General features: G+C 40.4%; 2 protein-coding genes across 18 annotated transcripts in view; one reads left to right on the forward strand and one right to left on the reverse strand.

Moving 5' to 3' along the window:
- Nucleotides 1-4,000, reverse strand: part of SLC20A2 (solute carrier family 20 member 2) — a 102,208-nt gene extending 98,208 nt beyond the window's left edge. For 2 of the 7 annotated variants that reach the window (XM_041752439.1, XM_041752436.1), the window contains exon 1: nucleotides 3,791-4,000. The gene's annotated coding sequence lies outside the window, so the exon portion shown is untranslated. Of the gene's footprint in view, nucleotides 1-2,818; nucleotides 3,076-3,153; nucleotides 3,372-3,790 lie in introns of those variants that run through there. The other 5 variants (XM_041752435.1, XM_041752438.1, XM_041752434.1 and 2 more) reach the window with 5 other exon arrangements.
- Nucleotides 3,155-15,711, forward strand: SMIM19 (small integral membrane protein 19). 11 transcript variants are annotated; one of them, XM_041752449.1, is made up of 6 exons: nucleotides 3,339-3,399; nucleotides 4,081-4,146; nucleotides 5,390-5,502; nucleotides 7,669-7,806; nucleotides 9,030-9,123; nucleotides 9,490-9,690. In XM_041752449.1, the coding sequence occupies exons 3-6, from the start codon at nucleotides 5,435-5,437 to the stop codon at nucleotides 9,604-9,606; spliced, it is 417 nt and encodes a 138-aa protein (XP_041608383.1). In that variant the 5' UTR covers nucleotides 3,339-3,399; nucleotides 4,081-4,146; nucleotides 5,390-5,434; the 3' UTR covers nucleotides 9,607-9,690. The 11 variants fall into 11 exon arrangements, with proteins under 11 accessions (XP_041608381.1, XP_041608379.1, XP_041608387.1 ...); XM_041752450.1 differs by having other exon boundaries at nucleotides 3,371-3,399; nucleotides 4,081-4,156; XM_041752451.1 differs by lacking the exon at nucleotides 3,339-3,399 and adding an exon at nucleotides 3,419-3,709.
- The last annotated feature ends 8,793 nt before the right edge of the window (nucleotides 15,712-24,504 follow it).

Genomic DNA, 24,504 nt, shown 5'->3' on the forward strand with positions numbered 1-24,504 from the left:
GCATCATGGTTGCTCTGACTTTCTAATGATGACAAACATACAGAAACGGCTGCCATGAAAAATTCAGTAACTTTCATGTACTGCGTTCTAAACGTTCTGTTGTTTATAAAACACATCAAAGGGATATTCTCCATATTTCTGGATACAAATAACATATAAGAGATTTTAAACACACAAAGTTAATACTATTGGAATGATTTTTCATAAGAGGCCACCAGAGGCCCAGTTCCCATTTTCCCCAAATGAAAAAAGCCATTAATGTTTTCCTGCATATACCCTTGTGCTCTGTCTCTACCTCAATCCACTCTCTTTTCCCTTTCTTTACTCGATCTACTAGGGGCTGCCCACAAATATCAAATATCTACCGTGAAAATGCCTGAAGATGCATGTGGTAACAAGATGGCACAAATCAATTAGTCATGATGGGTGGAAGTATTAACTCCAAAAGAAAATGTGTGCATTTTTTTCTTCTATCCTTCCATTGAAGACAACTCTCCACTCATCCCCTCCCCCAAAGACAAGGCCTAGAGATAAAGGAATCTTCTTATAAATACTGACTGGCAAAGCATTCCTAATCTCTTCCTCTCCAATGATGGACCACTAGGATCAGGAGACAGGTTAAGTCCAATATACTTTCATCACAAACCGAGACAAAACACACAAATGCTTATGCAACAGTATAAGACCATAAAGGATTAAATGCCAAATTGTGTCACATAAGCAGCTAACATTCAAAGGGCTTATTGTGGGCTGCAGATTCTGTGGAGAAGTCAAAGCTGGAGTGGCCCGGCCCCTAATCTCTTCCTCTCCCAATCTCCCCCATCCCAATCTCTTTCTCTCCAACGATGGACCACTAGGATCAGGAGACAGGTTAAGTCCAATATACTTTCATCACAAACTAAGACACATTTCCAAGCCCCTCTGCTGTCCTCTCCCATCCTTTTCAACTACTTCTACTCTCACAAGATGCAAATTGTTAGACTTCACTATCAATCTCATCACTGTTATGCCTTTACAAATCTCTACATTGCATTTTTGGAAACACTGTCAAAAGAAACTTCTTGATTAAGGAAGTCAAACTACTCAGTTTAATTGAGTACTACTCAATCAAAAATGCTAACTTCTTAATGCACAAATTACTGGATTTATGTGCTTAATGCATAAAGCACAAAGTGCTTATGATATTTAAAGGCAAACTGAGGGATCCCTGGGTGGCGCAGCGGTTTGGCGCCTGCCTTTGGCCCAGGGCGCGATCCTGGAGACCCGGGATCGAATCCCATGTCGGGCTCCTGGCATGGAGCCTGCTTCTCCCTCTGCCTTTATCTCTGCCTTGTCTCTGCCTCTCTCTATATATATGACTATCATAAATAAATAATAAAAAAATTAAAAAAAAAAATAAAGGCAAACTGAAAAGTTAGGTAGAGACGCTACAATACAGATAATCCAACATTCTTAACATTCATATACCCATGAATGTTAGACTTATCAACAAAGTAATAACCAACCCACTGATTTGTATTTCCTTGGTTCAGTATCGAAAAATTACTCTTCCTGTTTCACTATCATTTGTCAACCTAATCAGGAATGTCACTTAGAAAAATATGGTAAGAGGGGGCCCTGCAGAACGGTCATTACGACTTCCCCAACATTTCTCTTCTTTCAAGGTCCAATAGCCTGCTCATCGGGTGATGATGACATGTTATGGGAACTTGGATAAATGAGACACAGTGCTTTAGAAACTACTGAACACCCAAATAAAGGCACCAATTGCTGTTGTATGCAATTTTAGAGACATCTTCAGGCTTGAAAAACACTTTAATTTACTGAGTCATTTTATATTGCCAACACTCTTTTTCACAAAAGTAGAAACAGAAGTAATTAATGTACTTACTCCCCATTTAAGACATCCAAATCAAGCCCATCTATTCAAAAATTTCTGAGCAACCTATGCCTATGTGAAAGCTATCCCAGGAGATTAAATGAAATAAACCAGGTACCACTGGGCACACGCCTGGCAAACAGTACTCAACATCAACCATTATCATTGTTTCTAATTTTCCAACTTCAGAGTCAAACTATAAGATTATAAAGTATGTTCGTGATTATGTATCTATAATACATAAGAAACTAGTACTGTAAGTAAAGTTAGTACCTTATTGTACTAAGTAAGTCTCTTCAGACAAACGTGAGCTTAAATGAAAAAAGGCAGGGAAAACTTGCTAAGGGCTTTGGGTTCAACGTTAGCTCTTACCTCTGCCTATTAATTAAGAATAATCCCACAGTCCCCTTGGGCCCTGGCGAACAGCCCCTTTCACGTGTAGTTGCTTTTGAGAGGAGGAAGGGGCGGGGCCGGGGATAGCTGTCAGTCACCAGCCCTTAAATAAAGCGGCCCGATGCAAAAACAAAACCAAAAAAAAAGAATACAACTTCTACCAGGTCTAGTATGAATTACAATGAACAGCCAGCTGACCCTAGGGAACCAGTTCGACATAAACAGTTAAGACCTCAAGCACGTGGACAAGGGATCATTTATTCTCAAGGCTGCTACCAACCAGTGAAATCTCAGGACGTCCACACTGATGCTGAAACCCTGCGTAAGTTCATTACGTCTCCTGCTAGAAAAGATACTGTTCAAGTCCCTATACACAATGTTTTTTTAAAGATACACAAAAATCACTTCAACGGACAATTCTGCAGCATCCTGGGCACATTCCGTTTTTAGGACACCTCAACAGCCTCGGCCACGCATCGCTTGATGCGTGATGACGGTGGGACTGGAAAGACCACTCGGAGAGCCTACGCCTTCCTAAGGAGTTACCAGAGGGATTATTAAAGTCGGTCTACGTCCTCGTCGTGACAGCAAACACGCTGGCGTCTCCAGCTCCCTCCCGGCTCGTGGGACCATGCGCACCCCCTCCCGCGCTCTGAGTCACGGCCCGGCGCGCAGACGCGGGGCGGGACGAGCACGGCTCCGGGAACGGCCGGTCCCCGCTGCTGCCGCCGGTCCGGGCGCACCTCGGCGACGCCCGCGAGGACGGGCCGGCGGGGCGGCGGGACCCTCCCGCGGGGCGGGGGCCGGGGGCGCGCGGAGGGCGGAGGGCGGCGGGCGGGCGCGGGCGCGGGCGCGGGGGGAGGGAGCCCGGCTGCACTCACGCGCCGGGGGCGGCACCGGGGCCTTCGCAGCGTCGCTCGCGTTCCCAGACTGAAAGGGGGACGGGGGCGGGGGGAAAGACCTGGCTCCTCGTTCCATCCGGAAACCGGCGGGCCGGCAGGAAATGACGAAGGCAGAGGTCGTGCAGGTCCGTTCGGTGCCCGGGTCCCTCGCGTGCGGCCCCGACTCGGGGGGAAAGCGCCCCGCGCGGAGCAGCCTGGCCGCGCGCCGCCTCGGGAGCCAGCAGCGTGAGTGGCCCCGCGTCTCCGCGCCTCCCGGGCCCGGGGCGGGTCCGCGTCACCCGGCCCCGCCCCCCTCGGCCTGGGCGCCGCCCCGCCCCGCCCCGCCGGGCCCCTCCGGGGAGGGGAGAGAGGGGAAGGGGCGCCCGGCCCCCGGCCCCCGCGGCTCCCGCACGCCTGCGCCGCTTCGAGCCCTTCGGGGCCACGAGGATAAAGCCCCGGAGCAGCCGCGTGGGCCGCGCGGGCGCAGGAGGGGAGAGAGAGGCGGCGCGGGGCGAGGGTTTCCAGACGCCACAGCCTGCGGGCGGCGGGGAGGCAGGTGTGCCGGCGGTCGGGAGGCTGCCGGGGACCACTCCCGGGGCCGGGGCGGGGGCGGGGGGTGGGGGGTTGTACTTCCTACCCGCGCGACCGGAGGGCCGGGGCCACGGCACCGGCGTCCCCACGGGAGCGGCGCGGGTTTGGGCGTCAGGTGCACGGACAGCGGTGCGGCCGCCCCCTCCCGAGCCGCGCTGCTTCGGCCACGTTACGTAACTACCACCACCTCCCCGGCTCCTTCTGTGAAATGGAACTTCGGTGCCTCCCAGCCGGCGGGGTGCAGAAATTCAGCGTGTGCACGGCCCATCACGAGGCCTCGGATTGCCCTTCTTCCTCTCGGCAGAAGGCCTGTTACTTAGAACCTTTCCGCTTTAGGAACCCAAACCTCCAGTGTTTCAGAGGACAGAAAAAGGAAATCACAAGAATGCTGTGAATCGTGTTGTAAGGAACTGTATGAGTGATTTTTTTTTTTTAATTTTTATTTATTTATTCATGAGAGGCAGGCTCCCTGCGGGGAGCCTGATGAAGGACTCCCAGGAACCCAGGATCATGCCCTGAGCCAAAGGCAGATAGATGCTCAATCACTGAGCCCCCCAGGGGTCCCTGTTGGGTGATTCTACCCTGAATTTGTGTCAAGATTGCAAAGCTCTAAGAGACAAATATGATAACCTTGGAGGCATAATGACAAGTGATACTCAATTTTAGACATGGTATCAGGAACCTAAAATCAGGAAACTAATTTTGAAACGTATGATGTAGTCACTTGATCCCTGGAAAACCTCTCCTAGTTCTCAACTTAAAACTTCATCGAACTAAAACCAAACTCTACTTGCCATATTTTGGGAACTCTGTCTCTGGATAATAATGTTTTACTTGGGACTTAATTAAGCTCATCCTAGAATCTCCTCACCAAAATTGTTTAAGCATTCGCCTCCAGGAGAAATATGTAAAAAAATATATATAAGTTTTTCTTAAAAGAGTCCTGAGTGAGGATCCAAGCATGTGGCCAGCTACACTGGTGATCTTGCTGAAATATTAACTTGCCAGGAATGAAACATTGTAACGCGGGCAGCCCCGGTGGCGCAGCGGTTTAGCGCCGCCTGCAGCCTGGGGTGTGATCCTGAAGACCCAGGATCGAGTCCCACATCGGGCTCCCTGCGTGGAGCCTGCTTCTCCCTCTGTCTGTGTCTCTGCCCCTCTCTCTCTGTGTCTATGAATAAATGAATAAAATCTTAAAAAAACAAAAAAGAAACATTGTAACGCCCCTGGGCACTTCGCTGTAGAAGGCAGAGTGGTATGAAGTAACTGGTATGTGTGTAGGCTTGGTTAGACTAGCGTGCTGGGAGGTGACGGTCATAGTTCATGCCACATGTGGGCCGTGGGTCTGTGCTATGACTCTGGACAAGGCCATTTCTTATTCCTGGCAGTCTTGCAAAGTCACACCATTGGCCATGGTGGAGAACTGAGCAGGAAAGGCCTACCCGTGGTGCAAATCTTTCACAACTACAGTACTAAAAATAACTCAAGTGCGTGTCCCTGAAACTGGAATGGTAGTCTCATTGCATACCAATGATGTTGTATAATACATGTTATTTAATACACGTTAAGATTTTAACACTCTGGGTCAGTAGTAATGACAAAATCCTTCTCTAGATACAATTAAAGACTGGCATATTTGTGGCAGGATGAAGACAAACTTTGTAGGAATATACCACTTATCAAGTGGCCCATGAATTTTGTGAGAAATCGAAGCAAGAAATTAACCTGGCTCAGATCCATTCAGGTATTAGAAAACAGGTAGGAAACATTTCTGTAATTTGTTAGGAAAAGGATACCTGCAAAATGTTCTAGTGGCTATTGCTGTATGTTCCCTCTTTCTTCCCAAAGTCTTAAGAGCTCCCAATCCTGAAACCTACCACCCTGTGGCATGATTGTCCATGGTCTTCTACAGCATCTCAAATCAGACACCTGAAGTCATCTCTTTTTGCCAAAAACACATTCGTTGTTACTTTTTCAGCACCAGCAAAATTCTAGATTCCATAAATCATAAAGACAATTATAGTCTGTTGTCTTCCAAAAGTTTCCATTTCTAAAATAGGCTGATTACTTACTATGAATCATAATGTTACTTTCAGAGAAACTCTGGAGTTCAGTTTTAAGAAATAAGAATTAAATAACAATGAAAAATCTCCCTGTGTCTCCTACTCACTTAAAAAAAAAATCCATAGCCAGTCTTTAATATCAAGGAATTGGATATGGTATAATGTTTAAATAATATTTAGATCTTACATCTATAAATTTTTATGATTTTAAGTAAGTTCTGTTTTTATTACTACTTGGCTAATTTTTACAAGACCAGTCTTTATATTCCTTAGATACTAATAGATCTTTTTAAAGAGATCACTTTTGACCTCAGTGTCTAAAGTTAAATGATCATTCATGATATTCACTTTGTTGTAAATGAAATACAACATGTCCTCTACATCTGACAAAAACTTCCGAGTCAGAACAGGGAAAACATGCCACCTGGCTTAGGAGTAGAGCTATGGGAACATTTCATTTTTATGCAGAGGTAAAATAAAATTTAGTAAGTTTTATTAAACTTATTTTAAGTTTAATAAGTTTACTTATTACTAAGCCAGATCTACATTACAGAATATTTTGGAGGCTCACAGGAGGTTGGAAGATATTTTAGTGCAAGAATATCTGTTAGGCCTTCATTGTTGTAGGATGTCTAGAGAAAAATTGCAAAATAATTTCTTGGACAATTTTAGATACTCTTTTTCTTGGAGTTAAAAAATGACTGCCTTATTCCTAGAAAATACAGTACATTTATCCCTATCACTTGTTCAGTTTTTCTCCCTCTTATAGAATGTCTAAAACAATGCTTTTGGTTTTCTTTCTCATATTAGGTCATTTTACTTATTAGATTTACCTTTTAAAAAAAAAAAAGATTTATTTATTTATTTATGATAGAGAAAGAGAGAGAGAGAGGCAGAGACACAGGAGGAGGGAGAAGCAGGCTCCATGCCTGGAGCCCGATGTGGGACTCGATCCCAGGACTCCAGGATCGCGCCCTGGGCCAAAGGCAGGCGCCAAACCACTGAGCCACCCAGGGATCCCATAGACTTACCTTTTATATCCAACACAAGGGGTAACTTTCTCTTTAAGGAGAAATTCAACTACCTCTCAAACACAGAGAGGACACCATTACTCTTTTACTTGCTATTTGATAACACTTGCTCTTACTACTCTTATTTTCTGTGGGAATGTTCAAAGAATGCATTTCCTTGAAGTCACAGCTGTGTAAATAGCAAAAAGTAACTTTTTATCCCATACCTTCTTTCAACCACATTTGGCTAGGAGGCCAAAACTAGATAAAGCTCCAGACATTTTCCACTTGCATGGGAGGCCAGTGGGAGAAACATTGCAATGGCTGTCTCATCTTTTCTAAGCTGCTGTCGTGAGCACGACATGATTTTTTTAACATCATAGCCAGTTGTCTGGATATGTGTTTTAAAATATTTGGGTGCTTTCATCTGGGTGATAGTTACAGTTTAGAAACTGTACAAAACATTTCAACCATATATCCCTTTTGTAATATTATCTTTAAACTCCAGTTTTCACCTTCATGTAGAAGGTAAAATGTTTCAAAATCAAAGTAAGGGGAAATATGTTACACGCCCTAGTTATCTAAGCCAGGAGTTGGCAAACTTTTTCTTAAAGGGCCAGATTGTAAATATTTTAGGCTTTGAGAGCTGGAAGCAAAAATCAAGGTATTATACAGGTCTTAAAATCACTCAAAATGTATGTTTATAAATGTAAAACCATTCCTAGCTCCTGGGCCATCCAAAAACAGGTAGCATGCTGGAGTTGGCCAGAAGGCCATATGTTTGCCAGCCCTTCTCTTCAGACAGTGGTACCACCCCTAAGAAAACCCCTGCTCTCTTTTCTTTCTTCCAGCCCCATGCCTGGAGGTTACGGGGTGATGGGTGACGATGGCTCTATGGATTACAGTGTTCATGAGGCCTGGAACGAAGCCACCAATGTTTACTTGGTAGTGATTCTTGTTAGCTTTGTTCTCTTCATGTATGCCAAGAGGTAAAGTTTTTAGTATTTTGGGATTGATAAGAAACTGGGCTTTTAAAAAGGTCACATTTTTGTTTGTTCTGAATTAAATGCACAAAAATAATTTCATCAGCATTTTTGTTTCTGCTATGAAAGCACTGTCTACTCAGGTCTGTTCTGGAGCTCTGGACACCAGTTTGGCTTTGAAGAGACTGTTGTTTTAAGAGTTGGAGATTTAGGGGATCCCTGGGTGGCTCACCGGTTTAGCGCCTGCCTTTGGCCCAGGGTGCGATCCTGGAGTCCCGGGATCAAGTCCCACATCAGGCTCCTGGCATGGAGCCTGCTTCTCCCTCTGCCTGTGTCTCTGCCTCTCTCTCTCTCTCTCTATCATAAATAAATAAAATCTTAAAAAAAAAAAAAAAGAGCTGGAGATTTAAGTGCAGTTCTGGGCACTCTGACTGGTTTTGCCTTTTCATTCTATTCTTTTCTTTTCTTTTCTTTTCTTTTCTTTTTTAAGATTATATATATTTGAGAGAGAGAGAGAGAGAGAGAGCAAGAGATCACAAGCAGGGCATAGGGATAGAAGGAGAAGCAGACTCCCCACTGAGCGGGGAGCCCAATGTGGGACTCCATTCCAGGACCCTGGGATTACCACCTGAGCCAAAGGCAGATACTTAAGCCACTGAGTCACCCAGGTAACCCCCTTCCAATCATTTCTAGTATAGCTCAATTTTATCATCCAGCCTGGGTTCACTGTCACTCTTGGATGAGCATATTTTTTTGGCCCATGTCTGTGAAATCCAGAAACACCAATTCCTATGTATTTAGCAATTCCCTCTTCACACATTTAAGATTTCCTTTCTGATTCTCATACATGACCATATCATAGCCCTTACTGAATAATAATGGTATTATCTATTTGTCCATCCCACAAAAACCTTAGTTCCTTCAGAACAAGGACTTTAACCTTTAATCTTTGTGTCCCTGCTGTGTCACATCATGTAAATCCTCAATAAGTATTTCCTGCTTTAATTCCAAATGTTGTAGCATAGTTTAACTATTCTTTTCCAAAGAGAGAGAGAGAGAGGAAAAGCAGTATTAGTTGGACTGAACTGCTTCTCCTTATAGCCATGTGCTTCTTGGTATTCTCTACTACGGTTAAAAAAGCATTAGTTCAAAGTAATTAGTAATTGAAAAATAACTTATGTTTGGCTTGGGGAGCACCTGCCATCAGACGAGCAGGTTTCCCCTTCCAGGCCGTGTGACCCCTGGAACAGCTGGCCCATTGGCAGCCTGGACTCAGGGGTGGCTGAGAGAGGGCTCCATATATCATCCCCCATCCACTTGCAGGTAACAGCTTTTCTCCAAAAATAGCCACCACCTCCTCTGCACCCTCCTGTTTTAAAAACAGAGACACACTGTTGTTAATTTTAAGTAGACGGGCCCACTAAGGCCATGCTATTGTATTTAAGAAATGTGATGATTCATTATTTTCCAAAATTAAGATCTCCTCACATTCTGTTTATTTTCAAACCCAGTAATTTAGCTTTATTTGGATGACACCAGAGGGAGGAGAAAAATAAGATGTTTTCTTGTTTGTGCATTTTTCTGTATAATACTTGGCTTTTGATGGGGGAATAGAAGTGAAAGCATGACAGAGGTACTTCATGTGGTTGTGTTAAGTTTCTGTATTCAGCTTTCTTTTCTTTCTTCGAGCCCTGTGGCCATACATGTACAGCGTCATACTTTGTAGTGAAAGCAAGAACACTTGAGCCAAGAAAGCATCTCACAGAAACAAAAGAGATAAGCTCATTGTTACTTACATCCTTTTAATGTAGCTTCTGATTACTATAGTCACAAGTCCATTAACAGTCCTATAGATATTAATGTAAATCTCTCTTCCCTATTGGTTTTGTGTCTAAGGAATAAAAGGAAAATTATGAGAATATTCAGTGTTCCACCTACAGCAGAAACTTTATCAGAGACCAGCTTTTATGATACAATAAGCAAAATTCGTTTAAGACAGCAACTGGAAATGTACTCCATTTGTAAGTATGTTTTGTGTTGAATATAGTCATATTTAAAATAGATTTTTTTGGAATTGAGTTCAATTAGCAAAAGGTTATCAGAAATAATTGGTAATGAAAACTTAATGCCTTTTTTAGATACTTAGCACAGCATTAGCAAAAAGTAGATCTGCCATGAAGTTGAAGCTTCAGGACCCTCTCTGCTTATACAGCCTGGCAAAGTGTTCATATGATGATACTTTTATAAATTTTGCAGAAATTAGCTATTTTAACCATCAGTTAAGACTGCTATCTCTTTTTGCTCTAATTTGCCCTCCTCTACACATCCCCTCATGTGGAGTAGCATTGAAGTGACCAAAAGCATTTGGGGATCTGGCTGAGGGGTAGTTGGGTTGGAGCTGCCTTTAGTTTGGGTTTGAATCTTGTATTTATGGAGTTTGCAGTCATTTCTAGTATAATTAAATTACTGCAAGCAAAAACAATATAAGAATGGCTTCCAGGGGCACCTGGGTGGCTCAGACTGATAAGCATTCAACTCTTGATCTCAGCTCAGGTCTTGACCTCAGGATCGTGAGTTCAAGCCTCACATTGAGCTCTACACTAGGCATGGAGCCTACTTTAAAAAAAAAAAAAGAAAGAAAGAAAGAAAGAATGGCTTTCAGGAATATGGCATGTGATATCAATGTACAAGCCAGAGGTCATGTCTCAATATTCATATATCATATAGTACCGAACACTATGAGTATGTACGTCAGGGAGAAGAAATAAAGTTTAAAATGTATGGAGCCAGAATGAATTGTACATCTAAGCCACAGCCTTTTATGCCACCATTTAAAAGAATGAGTAGTGGTTGGCTCCATAGCTCAGGAGTTAGAGCACTGGTCTTGTAAAAGAATGAGTTGTGGTTTCCAAGGTATATTATTAAATGAGAAGAATAAGATAAAATAGTATGTATACCAGGATGCTATTCTTTTAAAATCAAATGACCAAAGTATCCCTTGTTTAATCTATGTGTAATATAATGTTTTATGTAATTATGTAAGCATGGAGGAGGGCTTGGAAAGTTATGCATCAGATTATTAACATTCCTTAAATTGATGGGACTGTGTGGGATTTAAGGGGAAAATACTGGACATTTTTTAAAGAATGCCTACAGTAAAAACTTAAGTGTGTGTATACATGTGTGCGTGCATAGAAAAAAGCAAGAAAGAATGATTGGCAAGATATCACTAGTATATGTCTTGGGTAGAATAGAATTTCAGGTTAAAAATAGAAAAATGTATGTGTATGTACATACACACACACACATATATATACATGAATAAACACAAGTAGAACCTCTAAAGTCTTAAGCATAAGTTTTCTCCTAAGAACCTCTTCCTTTAGGAGAAGGAATTGGGTGGGTAGCTGCAGGATTGATCAGGTAGGAGGAAGATACGCTTTTTACTGTTTCCTCCTTGTACCTTTTGCATATGTTACCAGTTCACAATGAGAAGTAAAATTTAACACAGCAGCATCGTTCACAATAGCCAAAAGGCGGAAACAACCCAAGTGTCCCTGACAGATACGCAAAATGTGGTATAGAAATACAATAGGATGTTAGTCAATCTTTAAGAGGAAGGAAATTCTGACACATGGTATACAGCACAGATGAACCTGAAGACCTTATGTCTCATAATTATTCTTACTATGAAGGGAAATACACCAATCACAAAAGAACAAATATTTTACTTATAGGAGGCAAATTCATAGAGATAGAAAATAGAATGGTGGTTGCCAGGGGCCTGAGGAGGAGGGAGTGAGGAATTATTGTTTAATGGGTATGGAGTTGGGGCACTTGGGTAGCTCAGTGGTTGAGCATCTGCCTTCAGGTGAGGTCCTGATCCCAGAGTTCCAGGATTGAGTCCCGCGTCAGGATCCCCACAGGGAGCCTGCTTCTCCCTCTGCCTATGTCTCTGCCTCTCTCTGTGTGTCTCTCATGAATTAATGAATGAGTGAATGAATGAATGAATAAATAAATAAAATCTTTAAAAAATAGGTGTGGAGTTCAGTTTGGGATGATCAGAAGAGTTCTGTGGATGGATGCTGGTGATGGTTGCACAGCAATCTGAACATACTTAATACTACTGAACTCTACATTTAGAAATAGTTAAAATGGCAAAATTTATATTTTACTACAATAAAAAATTCTTTAAAAAATATAAATACTAAACAACAAAAGTGCAGAGCTACAAGCTCTATATGGAAAATTATGAAGAATTAAGTTTCCATTGATGCCTAGCCAAAACAAAGCTATTTCCTATGAGTAATACACTCAGTAACATATCATATAAACATATAATCCAAGTGCACAGGTTTTTTCTTTGATGAGAATGCCATAAAATATAATTTATCAGAATTCCTGTGTTTGTAAGGCATGCCAGTTTTCTACTGCTGCTATAACAAATTACTACAAATCCTGTGGCTTAAAACAAATGTATGATCTTACAATTTCATAGCATAAAAGTCCTAGAACAGCCTTACAGGGCTGAAACCAAGGTGTCAGCAGCATACTCTTTCTTTCTGAAGGTCTGGAAGTTCGTTCTTTTTTTAAGATTTTATCTATCTATCTATTTAAGGGAGACAGAGCTGGAGAGTATGTGAGGGAGTGACCACGAAGGGGCGGGGAGGAAGGGCAGAGGGAGAAGCAGACCCTCTGCTGAGCAGGGAGCTGTACAGACTCTCTGCTGAGCAGGGAGCCCTACTCAGGACTCGATTCCAGGACCCTGAAATCTTGATCTGAACCGAAGGCAGATGTTTAACTGACTGAACCACCCAGATGTCCCTTTTCTGGAGGTTCTAGAAGAGAACCTGTGACTTTGCCTTTTCCAGCTGCTAGAGGCCACCCCCATTCCTCTGTTTATGGCCTGCATCTTGGGAGCCAGCAGCATTTAATCTTTCAGATCATTCTTCCTTTTTTATTTCTTAGTCTTTTCTCTGAACTCAGGAAAGGTTCTCTAATTTTTAAGGCCCATGTGATTAGGTTGGGCCAGATAGTACAAGCTAATCTCCCCCTCGAAAGGTCTTTACCTTAATCACATCTCAAAGTCCTATTTGTCCTATAAAATAATGTAGTCACAGATTTTGGGGGTTAGGATGCAAACATCTTTAGAAGCCGTTTTTCTGGGCAGCCTGGGTGGCTCAGCGACTTAGTGCTGCCTTCGGCCCAGGGCGGGATCCTGGAGACCTGGGATCGAGTCCCACATTGAGCTCCCTGTGTGGATTCTGCTTTTCCCTCCGCCTGTCTCTCTCTCTCTCTCTCTCTCTCTTTCTCTGTGTGTGTCACTCATGAATAAATAAATAAAATCTTTTAAAAAATCCGTTTTTCTTATAAATACTATATGTATGGAATTGCACATTTAATGACTCCCATCACATTGGATCACTCTTAGTGTTTTGTGACCTAGGTAGTCCTGACAATCTGGTGGTTCAAGAGGAAATAGCAAACAAAGTTCTTTTTCTTAAAGAGTACTCCCAAAATTGTATAAACTTTAGTCCACAAAAATTTGTGGATGCACCCTGAGTAGCATAAATAAATAGTATCTCTTTCTTGGCCAGTGAAAACTTAAGGAAGAGAGTGAAAGTTTGAACTCTAGGTAGTGAATCACTTTCACAAAGATTTTAACCATGTACTTTCTCTAGTTGCAGGTTAAAACCATGCTTCTTCAATAAACATTTCTGAGAAGTACAAAAAAAATACAGAATGCATATCTGTCTTTTCTTCTAGTTTATATCAAAGACAACGTTCAATAATAGGTCTCTTAGACTGAAAAGTAGAAATACAGATTCCTTATGCTATGAACAAAAGCATTACTATTTACTTAAGGTGGAAGTGGGAAATAAGAAAGAAGGAAATGATAAAATGTTAATTTAACTTGGGGCATTTGGTGGCTCAGGTGGTTAAGCATCTGACTCTTGATTTCAGCTCAGGTCATGATCTCAGGGTCATGAGGTCGAGCCCTGTATCGGGCTCTGTGCTCAGAGCAGAGTCCGCTTGTCCTTCTCTCTCTGCTCCCCTCCCCTTATGCACATGCACTCTTCTCTCAAATAAATAAATAAAAATCTTTTTAAAAAAATCTTAACTTTAATAGCTTAATGTTTACCTTCTATTTTAAAGCTCGGAATAAGCCTGATATACAAATAATAATAGTAAATATATAAAAATGGATATCAACAGTGTTGAGAAATTAGAGGATCACAAAGTATAATACATTTCCTTTAATGAAAAACATTATTTAATTCTAAGCTAATTCTTTACTGAGAATCATGACTTGACTGTGATTTAATGATGTTAGCTAATAATTATTTTGCTATTTTTATTAATTTTATTTTTTTGTTGTTGTGTTTTGTTTTTTAATAGCAAGGAAGTATGACTATCAGCAGCCACAAAACCAAGCTGACAGTGTGCAACTCTCATTGGAATGAAATCACAGAAAATGAACAAACAACCTAAGTAATTGTTCAACAGTCTAGTAGTAAGCTCCTAAATATACTAAGTCATGAACAGCATTTCTTTTAAAACCCTATCTTCATAGAACCATTTTACTTGTCATTTTTTCCCATGTGTGTTATTTTGCTTTTTAAAATTGCATCACCATGTTATTTGTTATACTAAAAAGGGGGGGGAGGGTCAAAAGACCTGGACGCAGACTATCTGCACATACTTAGGACCTTTCATTTCTTCAGGATACAATCAGAAATAAAAATACATCTTTGGAAGTGAGAATCTGGAGCTTATGCTACTTTGATTTAAACGTTTTTGCAAAATTACAAAGTAAAAATCCAGTCATTGGAAGAATAGCATCCTCTTCAGTTGTATTCTGTGATAAATGTCATATGGATAATGGATGAATTTGTGTTCTTACTGCTGTTGTTACTTTAATTGAATTAGCGATCTTTGCTTCTTCTAAATGAACTCGCACAGGAGACTGCCTTTTCTACTCTTGTCATGAAGCATTCCCATCTGCTCATTGTGGAAGCTTTTTGTGATTGGAATGTTTTCCCTTCATTGTGTTCCCAAGAGTTTGTTTTCTTTTTTCTTTTTTTTTTTTCAATCCCATAGTTCTATTCCCACCAGAACAGTCTTCTTTGGACCATACTGGAGCCATGCTGCTGAATAAATGGACACGTCTATATTGGTGTTGGCAACTTGCTTTTTTGATCATGTAACTCTCGAGTTTAATATAACTGTCTGGTTACTTACACTTTTTTAGCATAATAAGCTTCACTGAAGACTCTCATATCTTGTACCTTACGCTGAAATGTTTTTATCTAATTTTTCATATTTCTTTAGATAAAAGTTGGTGGGAGGTAGTGGCAAGGGAATTTCCCTGTCCACATCCCTGTCCAAGAAGTTTTTGAATCAAAGCCATTCCTAATTTTAAGAGTTAGAGTTAATATTTCAAGCATTGTTTCCTTTTCCCTTTATAATTATGAAGTAAAGAACATAAATTTTAAACGGAAAGGTTTAGACCAAATGAAATTATTGAGGGAAATTGCATTTGCTTTTAAATTTTAATTATATTATTCAAAAATGTCTTTCTTGTACAAGGTGAATTGCTGACTAATGGAATAATTCTTTTTTGACTCACAGAAGAGTTTGAGTGCACTGCAGATAATAGAATGAAAAACTGACTACAGGATTGTAAACAGTCATAATTACAGGCAGGGGGGTAGAACAGCATGGGGCCGATCTTACACTTTGCTTTGCTCTTAGGAAAACCACCATATATTTCTGTGAGCAGAAAATGTAATTAGGAGCAGTTTACTTGTATCACTGACATGTTGCACAATCTGGACGAATTACAGAAACTGGCTATCTCAGATGATTTATAAAAATATTGTCCCTAAATAAATGTACATCACAATGAAATTGACTGTGGTTGTTTTTTATTTGCATCCATTAGATAGAGATAGTCATAACTAAAAGCTGGTATATCGTTTGGTGAGCATTAAACCTTGGAAAGGAAGAGGATGAATTCCTCCTCATTTTTTCTCTAAAGCCAATTGAAGGGAATCACAACCCCCCACCAGCAGTAACAACAGCAAGTCTGCCTTTGAAGTTTCTCTCTGCTTCAACAGCTGAGCTGGGAAAGGGGTGGAAGCCCTGCCACCACACTTCAAAGCCACGCCAGCTGATTATCCTGCTTCTGCCCACCACACCAGCACCATCCGTGGATTCAGTGGAACTATTTTCTTTGGAAGAAAACTGAAATGACTAATAAACTGCTAACCAGCACTTGTGTTCTTTTCCTCATTTCTTCTATCTTTTAGTGCATGAGATCTTCAGTGGTAAGCACTGGGCAGCCTCTATTGGTTCACAGCTGCATTGTGGTAAATCATTGGATGTTTAGCTAATGCCAGCCAGCTGCACTAAAGGAAGAAGTTTGCCTCCAGAGGGTATAGATGTTTGCTCTTGACCTATTCAGGTGGAGTTATTTATGATTGATAAATGAAATACAGAGTTTATCATAGAATTGCTATAATGTCAACTATTTCAAGTATGCGGTAGAAAAAAAATCAAAGGTAAAAGCATCATAATAAAAAATTTCTGTTATTAAGATAAGAATAAATTTAACTTAGAAAATATAATTAAAGAGAGAAGGGACAAAATTATATTACATGGAGCCTACTACATAGACTCTAGGCTGGCTGTATGTGATCTAGAGGCTATTCTAGTCTAGGAACAGAATCAGAACAGGAATAGGGGCTGAAAAACTAAATGGAAATAGAAAGGACACTTGGCTCACCTCCAACCTGTATGCAAAATTGTGAGGATCCCAGAGTAGGAACTCGAGCTTAAAGTTTCCCCCTGGACCCCCCCACTAAAGCCAAAGCCAATCTTCTACAAAACTATACAAAGCAAAAAAATTTCCAACCCTTCTTCTTATCCCTCTTCAGCACCCCCGTAAGTCTGTGCGTGGCACAGTCTTGCATGAGGATGTGAGAATAAGGATGAGGCCAGAGGCTCCAGAACCAAGGTGATTAAACCCTACTCAATCCTGAGGCATGTATGGAAACCCAGCTTCTCCTCTGTCCTTGACCTCTCACTCCAAAGTAAATGAATGGCATTTAGCACTGGATTTCATACCGATGTATTATCCACCTTTATTTTATTCAGATATAGTAAAAAACAAAAGCCAATTATGGAGATTAGGAACATTCCCCATTCTAGATAGGAAGGGGAGAGAAATCCAAGGGGAGGCTGGCTGCTCACTGTCCAGACTTATTGGTAGTAGTTTAGACCCTGGTTTGATGCTGAGGGCCCACTGTGTGGTTCACTTTTATTTGGATATTTCTAGTTCCCCAGTGTCTTCTCTTCCAATAGAGAAACTACAGGGGTTTCACCATGAGGAAGGAGTGGCTCCATTGCAGGGATGTTTATGAAAAAACATTTGATGCATTTCAAACTAGCTGAAGAAAGTTGGGTTTTGTCTTGTTTCCTAGCTTCAAGGGGTAGAATTTGGTGATACATCAGTTACATATAACACCTGGTGCTCATTCCATGAAGTGCCCTCCTTAATGCCCATCACCCAGTTACCCCATCCCCCCCCACCTACCTTACCTCCAGCAACTCTCTGTTTCCTAGAGTTAAGAGTCTCTTATGTTTTGTCTACAAATTAAAATCACAATGAGATATCACCTCACATGGTCTGAATGGCTAAAATGAACAAGTCAGGAAATAACAGATGGTGAGAATGTGGAGAAAGGGAAACCCTCTTACACTGCTGGTGGGAATGCAAACTGGTGCAGCCACTCCAGAAAACAGCATGGAGGTTCCTCAAGAAGTTAAAAAGAGAGCCTCCCTGGGATGCTTGGGTGGCTCAGTGGTTGAGTGTCTGCCTTCAGCTCAGGGCATGATCCCTGGATCCGGGATTGAGTCCTACATTGGGCTCCTTGCAAGGATCCTGATTCTCTCTCTGCCTGTGTCTCTGCCTCTCTCTGCCTCTCATGACTAAATAAATAAAATCTTTAAAAAGAGAGAGAGAGAGCTTACTTATGACCCAGCAATTGCACTACTGGGGTTTTTATCCAAAGGATACAGATAGGGATTCAAAGGGACACCTGCATCCCAATGTTTATAGCAGCAATGTCCACAATAGCCAAACTATGGAAAGAGCCCAGATGAATGTCCGTATATATGTGTGTGTGTGTATAATATAATGGAATACTTCCTTATCTCTCCCTACATATATAATATACATATATATTATAATGGAATATTACTTTAGTCATCAAAAAGAATGAAATCTTGTCATTTGCAATGACATGGATAGAGCTAGGTGAAATCAGTCAGAAAAAGACAAATACCATAAGATTTCACTCATGTATAGAATTTAAGAAATGAAACAGATGAACATAGGGGAAGGGAAGGAAAAATAAAATAAGATGAAAATGGGGAGGTTTTTAACTGCAACAAACTGTTGGTGTTGTTAAACTTAACTGCAAATGCTTCTGGCCTCTGAGGATTTTTTTTAAATGCACCCTATAAGGGTAAAGTATCTATGACAGAACAAGTACATATACATTTAGTGTATTCATTTGGGGGGAAGTGATTGCAGGTATCTCAATAACATTTTATTTTGATATTTTAAAACCAGGCCCATTTATAGTGGACTACAATTTTTTTTTTTTTTTAAGATTTTACTTACTCATTCGTGAGAGATACAGAGAGAGAAGCAGAGACATAGGCAGAGGGAGAAACAGGCTCCTCGCAGGGAGCCCGATGCGGGACTCAATCCCCAGACCTGGGATCACACCCTGAGCCGAAGGCAGATGCTCAACCACTAAGCCACCCAGGTATCTAATTAGTTTACTTGTAACAATTTGTAGAATTGATGTATTAATTTTTAGGTTTTTAAAATGTATTCTGCTTCTGGAATAGTATATATATAATAGAAGAATAACTGTATAAGGCTGTTACAGATAATGATTATGAGTTCACAACAAACATAAAAAACAACTATTTGAAGGTAACTGTAAGCAGACAAACCAGAAGGAAAAGGACACTTGAAAGAAAAAGACTGCATTGGTTGAGATTTGTGTTTATATGGGTTTTTTGCCAGAAGGTATTTCGTAGTCCAATAGTTGAGATACCTAGAACTCTCTACCTCATCCTACAGTAGCATTCAATGTTCTCGATCAAAATCTACTGCTAAGAAACAATCTAATACACACTTTCACAAAGGAATAAATGACTGATCACAATTAAAATGTTACTTCTCACAGGGCATTTGTTTTGCATTTTAACAGAGCCTTCAACTGGAGAGAGATGAAGATTTCAGACATTACAGAGCAGTGGTAATTTTTAGGGCTAAGAGGCTTTATGGCCTCTGAAATCATATCATATGAGCACTTAGCTCAACAACCCCTATTCATTTGGCTACTATTTCCAGTTCTGCCCTCCTTCATCATCTTAGTTTAGCAATCAGAAGATCACCTTTTCCCCATCAAAATGATTGCATTGGAACTCCTTCCCCAAAAATTATATCTGTCAAAACAAGGATAGTCAACTCTGCTTTATTGTCTCATCTCTGTGAGGTAGCAAGACAGATAACAGATAATGATCTTTTGAGTACTGTCTTACAAAGAGTAAACATGAACAATGCAAATGATTCTCCCCGTCCTGGACCCTTATAATTTTGAGAGATGTAAAGCTTAGGTGGGAAGAATACCTCCAGGGGCAAACAGGAGAGGTATGAAGGCAGGTATGTAAAAGGGCAAGGGAATTTCTGACAAACATACTGTGTTTATTAATACTTTTTAGATGTAGGACTTTTTTTTTTTTTTTTTAAAGCATACATACAAGTAATCACTGATTTCCTTTCCTTTGGTGTCAACTTTTTTTTTTTTTTTTTTGGTAATCTCCTAAAGTGCCTTACAAATATGAGATGTTTAACAAATATTTGCTTAATTAGATGAGGTTGAACCCAGTGTTGTGCTTTCCAGAAAGGACTCAGACCTTTGAAATAACACTGTTCTGAAAGTTTAAAAAAATTTTTCCAGTGCAACAGAGAGCAACAGTGATTCTACCACTCTTGCAGCTCTTTCTAGAAGTCCAGGATACTTTGTGAAAGTGGTTAAATCCCAACAGCTCATCATATTTTATCATTTTTTTTCCTTTTAGTGGCTTAAAGCGACCAACATGATTCCACAGCTGAAGAAATCAAGAGTAGTGTAGTTGGGTGGCTGTGGGTCCCTCATGAAGTTGCAATGAGGATGGGGCTGCATTCAGCTGAGGGTGTGGACGCTGTTCCTAAGACGGCTCCCTCACATGGCTTTTGGCAGGAGACCTCAGTGCTCTGCCATGTGAGCTGTGTATATTAATACCCTCCATAAAGCGAAAAAGGAGGATGGATTTTTTTCTCTACAATATTCCAGAACAGAACAGATCAGAACAGAACAGAACAGAAGGATACCCTATATCCTTAAGGCATTACAATTTCTTAAAAATACATAATTACTTTTCAAAGAGTCCCTACGTGGCTCAGTTAGGTGGGCATCTGAATCTTGACTTGGGCTCACGTCATGACCTCAGTGGTCCTGGGATTGAGCTCCATGTTGGACTTCCCATGCATAGGGAGTCTCCTTGTCTCCCTCTTCCTGTGCCTCTTCACTGCTCACACACACTCTCTCCCACTCTCTCTCTCAAATAAGTAAATAATTATTAAAATTTTTTTTTTCAGCAATTAAATCTCAATTCATTACACTGTTGAAAGTGATTACCTGGAAAATAAAAAAAAATTCCAAAAATATTGACTTTTTTTTGCTTGTTATATATTTTACATTTGTCTTTCCAAATTAGTTTTGCTGTATCAGTACTTTAATGGGTTTCCAACCTCATAAACTCATTATACCTAATGATAATGACCGGCAAGTGCACAGCTATCTGAATTCCGAAGGAAAGGCACTGGCCTGGGACTGGGACAAGGTTACAGCTAATCTACAAATTTGCCAGTTGGTATTCAGACACTCTTGAGAGGATCAATTCTCTTTTTTGAAAGCATAGACCTGGTGTATGATATTGTTTTTACAAATTAATTTCTTCTCTTGTTATATTCAGATCTAGCAAATTACAACAGCAGCACATCTTGAATTTAATTGTCACCATCCTCCATCCAGTTCTTAAGCAAAACTAAACATGTGGTTTCTGTCTTATATATCAGCAAAACATCAATAAAGAAAATATCATTGATTGGAAATCAATTATGAGGGAGGAAATATCCAGAGCATAGACTCAACAGTCCAGAACATAGGAGGGGTTCTAATTGCAGACAAACATTTAAGCACTCTTTTTGGGCTATCAAGGCTCTTACCAAAAAACCTTTTTGGAAAAACAATTGCTCCCTTTCTTCCTTGAGACTTTGATCATCAGAGTTCGGCTTCTCTTTTCATCTTCAACACCTGTGATGTTTTCTGCAACACACTGGAGATTGAGTTTTAGAAACGCCAGTTCCCAGGGCATGTTTTTATTTATCTACAAATTATAAATGAATAAAATTGGTTGGAAACTTATTTACTCAACATTTGCTTATTTACTTGCATTCTAATCTCACTTAAGGGTGCCTTGCTTAATGGCTTGCGGTCCATTGCCATGGTGAAAGAGAATTAATAACAATTCTTATGTTAACTTAATGCTTATAAAACATACCCTTTCTTTGTTTATCAAAAAAGGACCCTGGCAAATCTCATCTGCTTTAAAAAGGATTAAACAGTTTTTAGAAACCGGAGTCCACAGTTGTAGCTGTGGAGAAATTTCAGTTGAGTATGTTAACCAACATACGACAAATGTAGACACTGTTCTGCTAGCCAGCAGTTCTGACTGAAGCTTCACATAGGCTTTTTCAAGCTGAGTGTAAATTTAGTTTGAAACAATTCTGAATGGAGTGAAGTCACTTTGTGGTCCAAATAATCTTTTTTCCTTTTGAACTCTATTATAACTAGTCATTTTGGACCAATCAAAAGAATCCAGTTCATCTTTCACCCAAGAAGTTACAATAAAATTTGAATTTGATTTAGCTTGTATAAAGTCTCACTTAATACAAAGGCAATTCTACTTTTTTTTTTCAATTCTACATTTTTTTGTTTCCAGACAGCTTTAAAAACACCAGTAGAGATAAAAAATGAACTCCGTAACAGCTTAGTTAATAAAATACAGAATTTGAAACCTGAGTTCCAGCGTTGTTTTGCTCTGGGCTGTATTTATTTGAATTTGAGCATATCATTAACCTTACTAGGCCTCAATTTGTTCATTTTTTAAAAAAATATTTTATTTATTTGACAGAGGGAGAGAACACAAGCAGGGGGAGTAGCAGGCAGAGGGAGAGGGAGAAGCAGTACCCCCACAGAGCAGGGAGCCTAATGTGTGGCTTGATCCCAGGACACTGGGACCACAACCCAAGCCAAAGGCAGGTGCTTAACCAAATGAGCCACCCAAGTGCCCCAATTTGTTCGTTTCTTAACGGGAATAAGACTGCCTTTACCCCAGGGGTGGTCGTATCTTAATGATATGATACCTGAGCCCGTTGGAAGGAAATGTAATGATCCAAGGCATTGTTGTTGCTGTTCAATATTCTTTTACTGTGTAACTACTTTATATATTTAAAAGTTTGAAGATCAAAATCAGACAAGAATTGAACTCCTATTGCCTCCAGGCCACTAAAGTATGGTTAGTTTTTTTTTTTAAGATTTTATTTATTTATTTGAGAAAGAGAGAGTATACATGTGCAGGTATGAGCAGGGGGAGGGGCAAAAGGAGAAGGAGAGAGAGGAATCTTGAGCAGACTCCACCCCAAGCCCAGTGGAGGGGTAGACCTCACCACCCCAAGATGATCTGAGCCAGAGGCTCAACCAACTGAGCCACCCAGGCATGCAATAGAGTTTGTATTCTTTAGCTTTCTGTGTAATACCAGGAAGGCAGTTAGCCAATGAAAACTTATAAAGTACATAAGTCAAGTAATCTAAACCAAATTGTCATCTCTGAACATGCAGCGAGGCTATCATTCACTTTGACTACATCAAGAACCTTTAGTCTCTGTGTCATCCTTCAGGTAATGATGTCTCCGTTTTTTCAGAAGGAAATATGGGTGCAGAGAAATTAGGGGAGAAGCCCAATCTCAAAAACCAGAATTTTGTTCTTTCTTGAGATCCTTTCCACTCTCTGTTTCTGTGATCCTCACAATAGAAACAAAACAGTTTGAAGGTTCAAGCATTATTTCCAGATATTATTGATAGGGAATAATTAGCATGCCTAATTTATCGCCTTATTCAAGTCTGTTTGAGATAATGGCAGAAAATAAGTTTTCCTTACAATATTTTTTAAAGTATCGCTTCCAAACACTCAAATATAGAGAATTCTTTTCTTTTTCTTTGTATTCATTTGACTACCCCATAGTTTATAAATCACATGTCTGTTTTGTACACTTTGTACCAGACAAGTCTGGGCACGCAAAGATTGTAGCAAGTTTACAAAAGCCACTTAACATATTTGGTTGTCATTTAAATTATGACTTTGAAAACAAAGAAGACAAGCTCTTTTACAGTGATAGGCAGGTTTATATAAGTTGCTGCACAAACTAAATCCAAAATAACTTCAGTTCATATTGAAAAAGTTATTCTTTCGTTGCCACTCTGCCATAACAGTCTAATGTTTTTAAAAATATCCATGGCAATTAATAAGCAGGAAAGGAAGTTTTCAGTACCTCTTCTCTTGTGTATCTTTTTTGTAAGTCATGGAAACTGCAGCCACCAGAGCTTTCTATTGATGGCTGGATGAAGTCTATCTTCTCCTTCAAAGCACTTACCCAGAAATGTTGTAAATCAGGGAAAGAAAGCCAAGAGACAGTCTTAGGAGCACGGATAGGACTTTGGGTTCATTTGCTTCACCTAGTATCTCTTTTATTTGCTCTAGGTTCAACTGAGTTACTCAAAAATATTCAAGTTAAAAAAAGAAAAAAAGACCCATAGTTCAGATGCCAACAGAGACCTGGTGATCACAGAAGGCAAGAGGTGTGTAATTAAGAGTGGGCATGCATTGGAATGGCCAGTGCTGTGAGCTGTGGCCAATGAAACACCTAGGTTTACCTTTAGCTCTTCTTATCTGCAGTGCCCTGTGCCCTCATCTCTAAGACGGAGATAATAACTCCCATCTCAAAGAGTCATTTTCAGGGTTAAACGAAATTTCCAATGTTAACTGCTCAGCATGGTGCCTGACAATATGTATTCTGTAAGAGTTGTTGTTGTTTACCCACTTTGAGCCAGGCTATATAAGTTAGGCTAAAAATAAGGTGAAGCATTTATGAGAATGAACCAAGAGAAAAGACCATCTTGGGAGAAAATATTTGTATTACATAATTTAAAAAATAATAAGGTTTCTTTTTTTAAAAAAATATTTTATTTATTTATTCATGAGAGACACACAGAGAGAGGCTGAGACACAGGCAGAGGGAGAAGCAGGCTCCACGCAGGGAGCCTGATGTGGGATTCGATCCCGGGTCTCTAGGATCACACCCTAGGCCAAAGGCAGGCGCCAAACCACTGCGCCACCCAGGGATCCCAATAATGAGGTTTCTTATTTTCGATAGCATACAGTAACAGAACTACATGCATAAATGAACAGGCAAACCTGTTTTAATGAACAAATAGGAACCGCTTAGAATTATCGTAT

This window comes from Vulpes lagopus, chromosome 4, assembly GCF_018345385.1.
Source record: "Vulpes lagopus strain Blue_001 chromosome 4, ASM1834538v1, whole genome shotgun sequence".
Classification (NCBI taxonomy): domain Eukaryota; kingdom Metazoa; phylum Chordata; class Mammalia; order Carnivora; family Canidae; genus Vulpes; species Vulpes lagopus.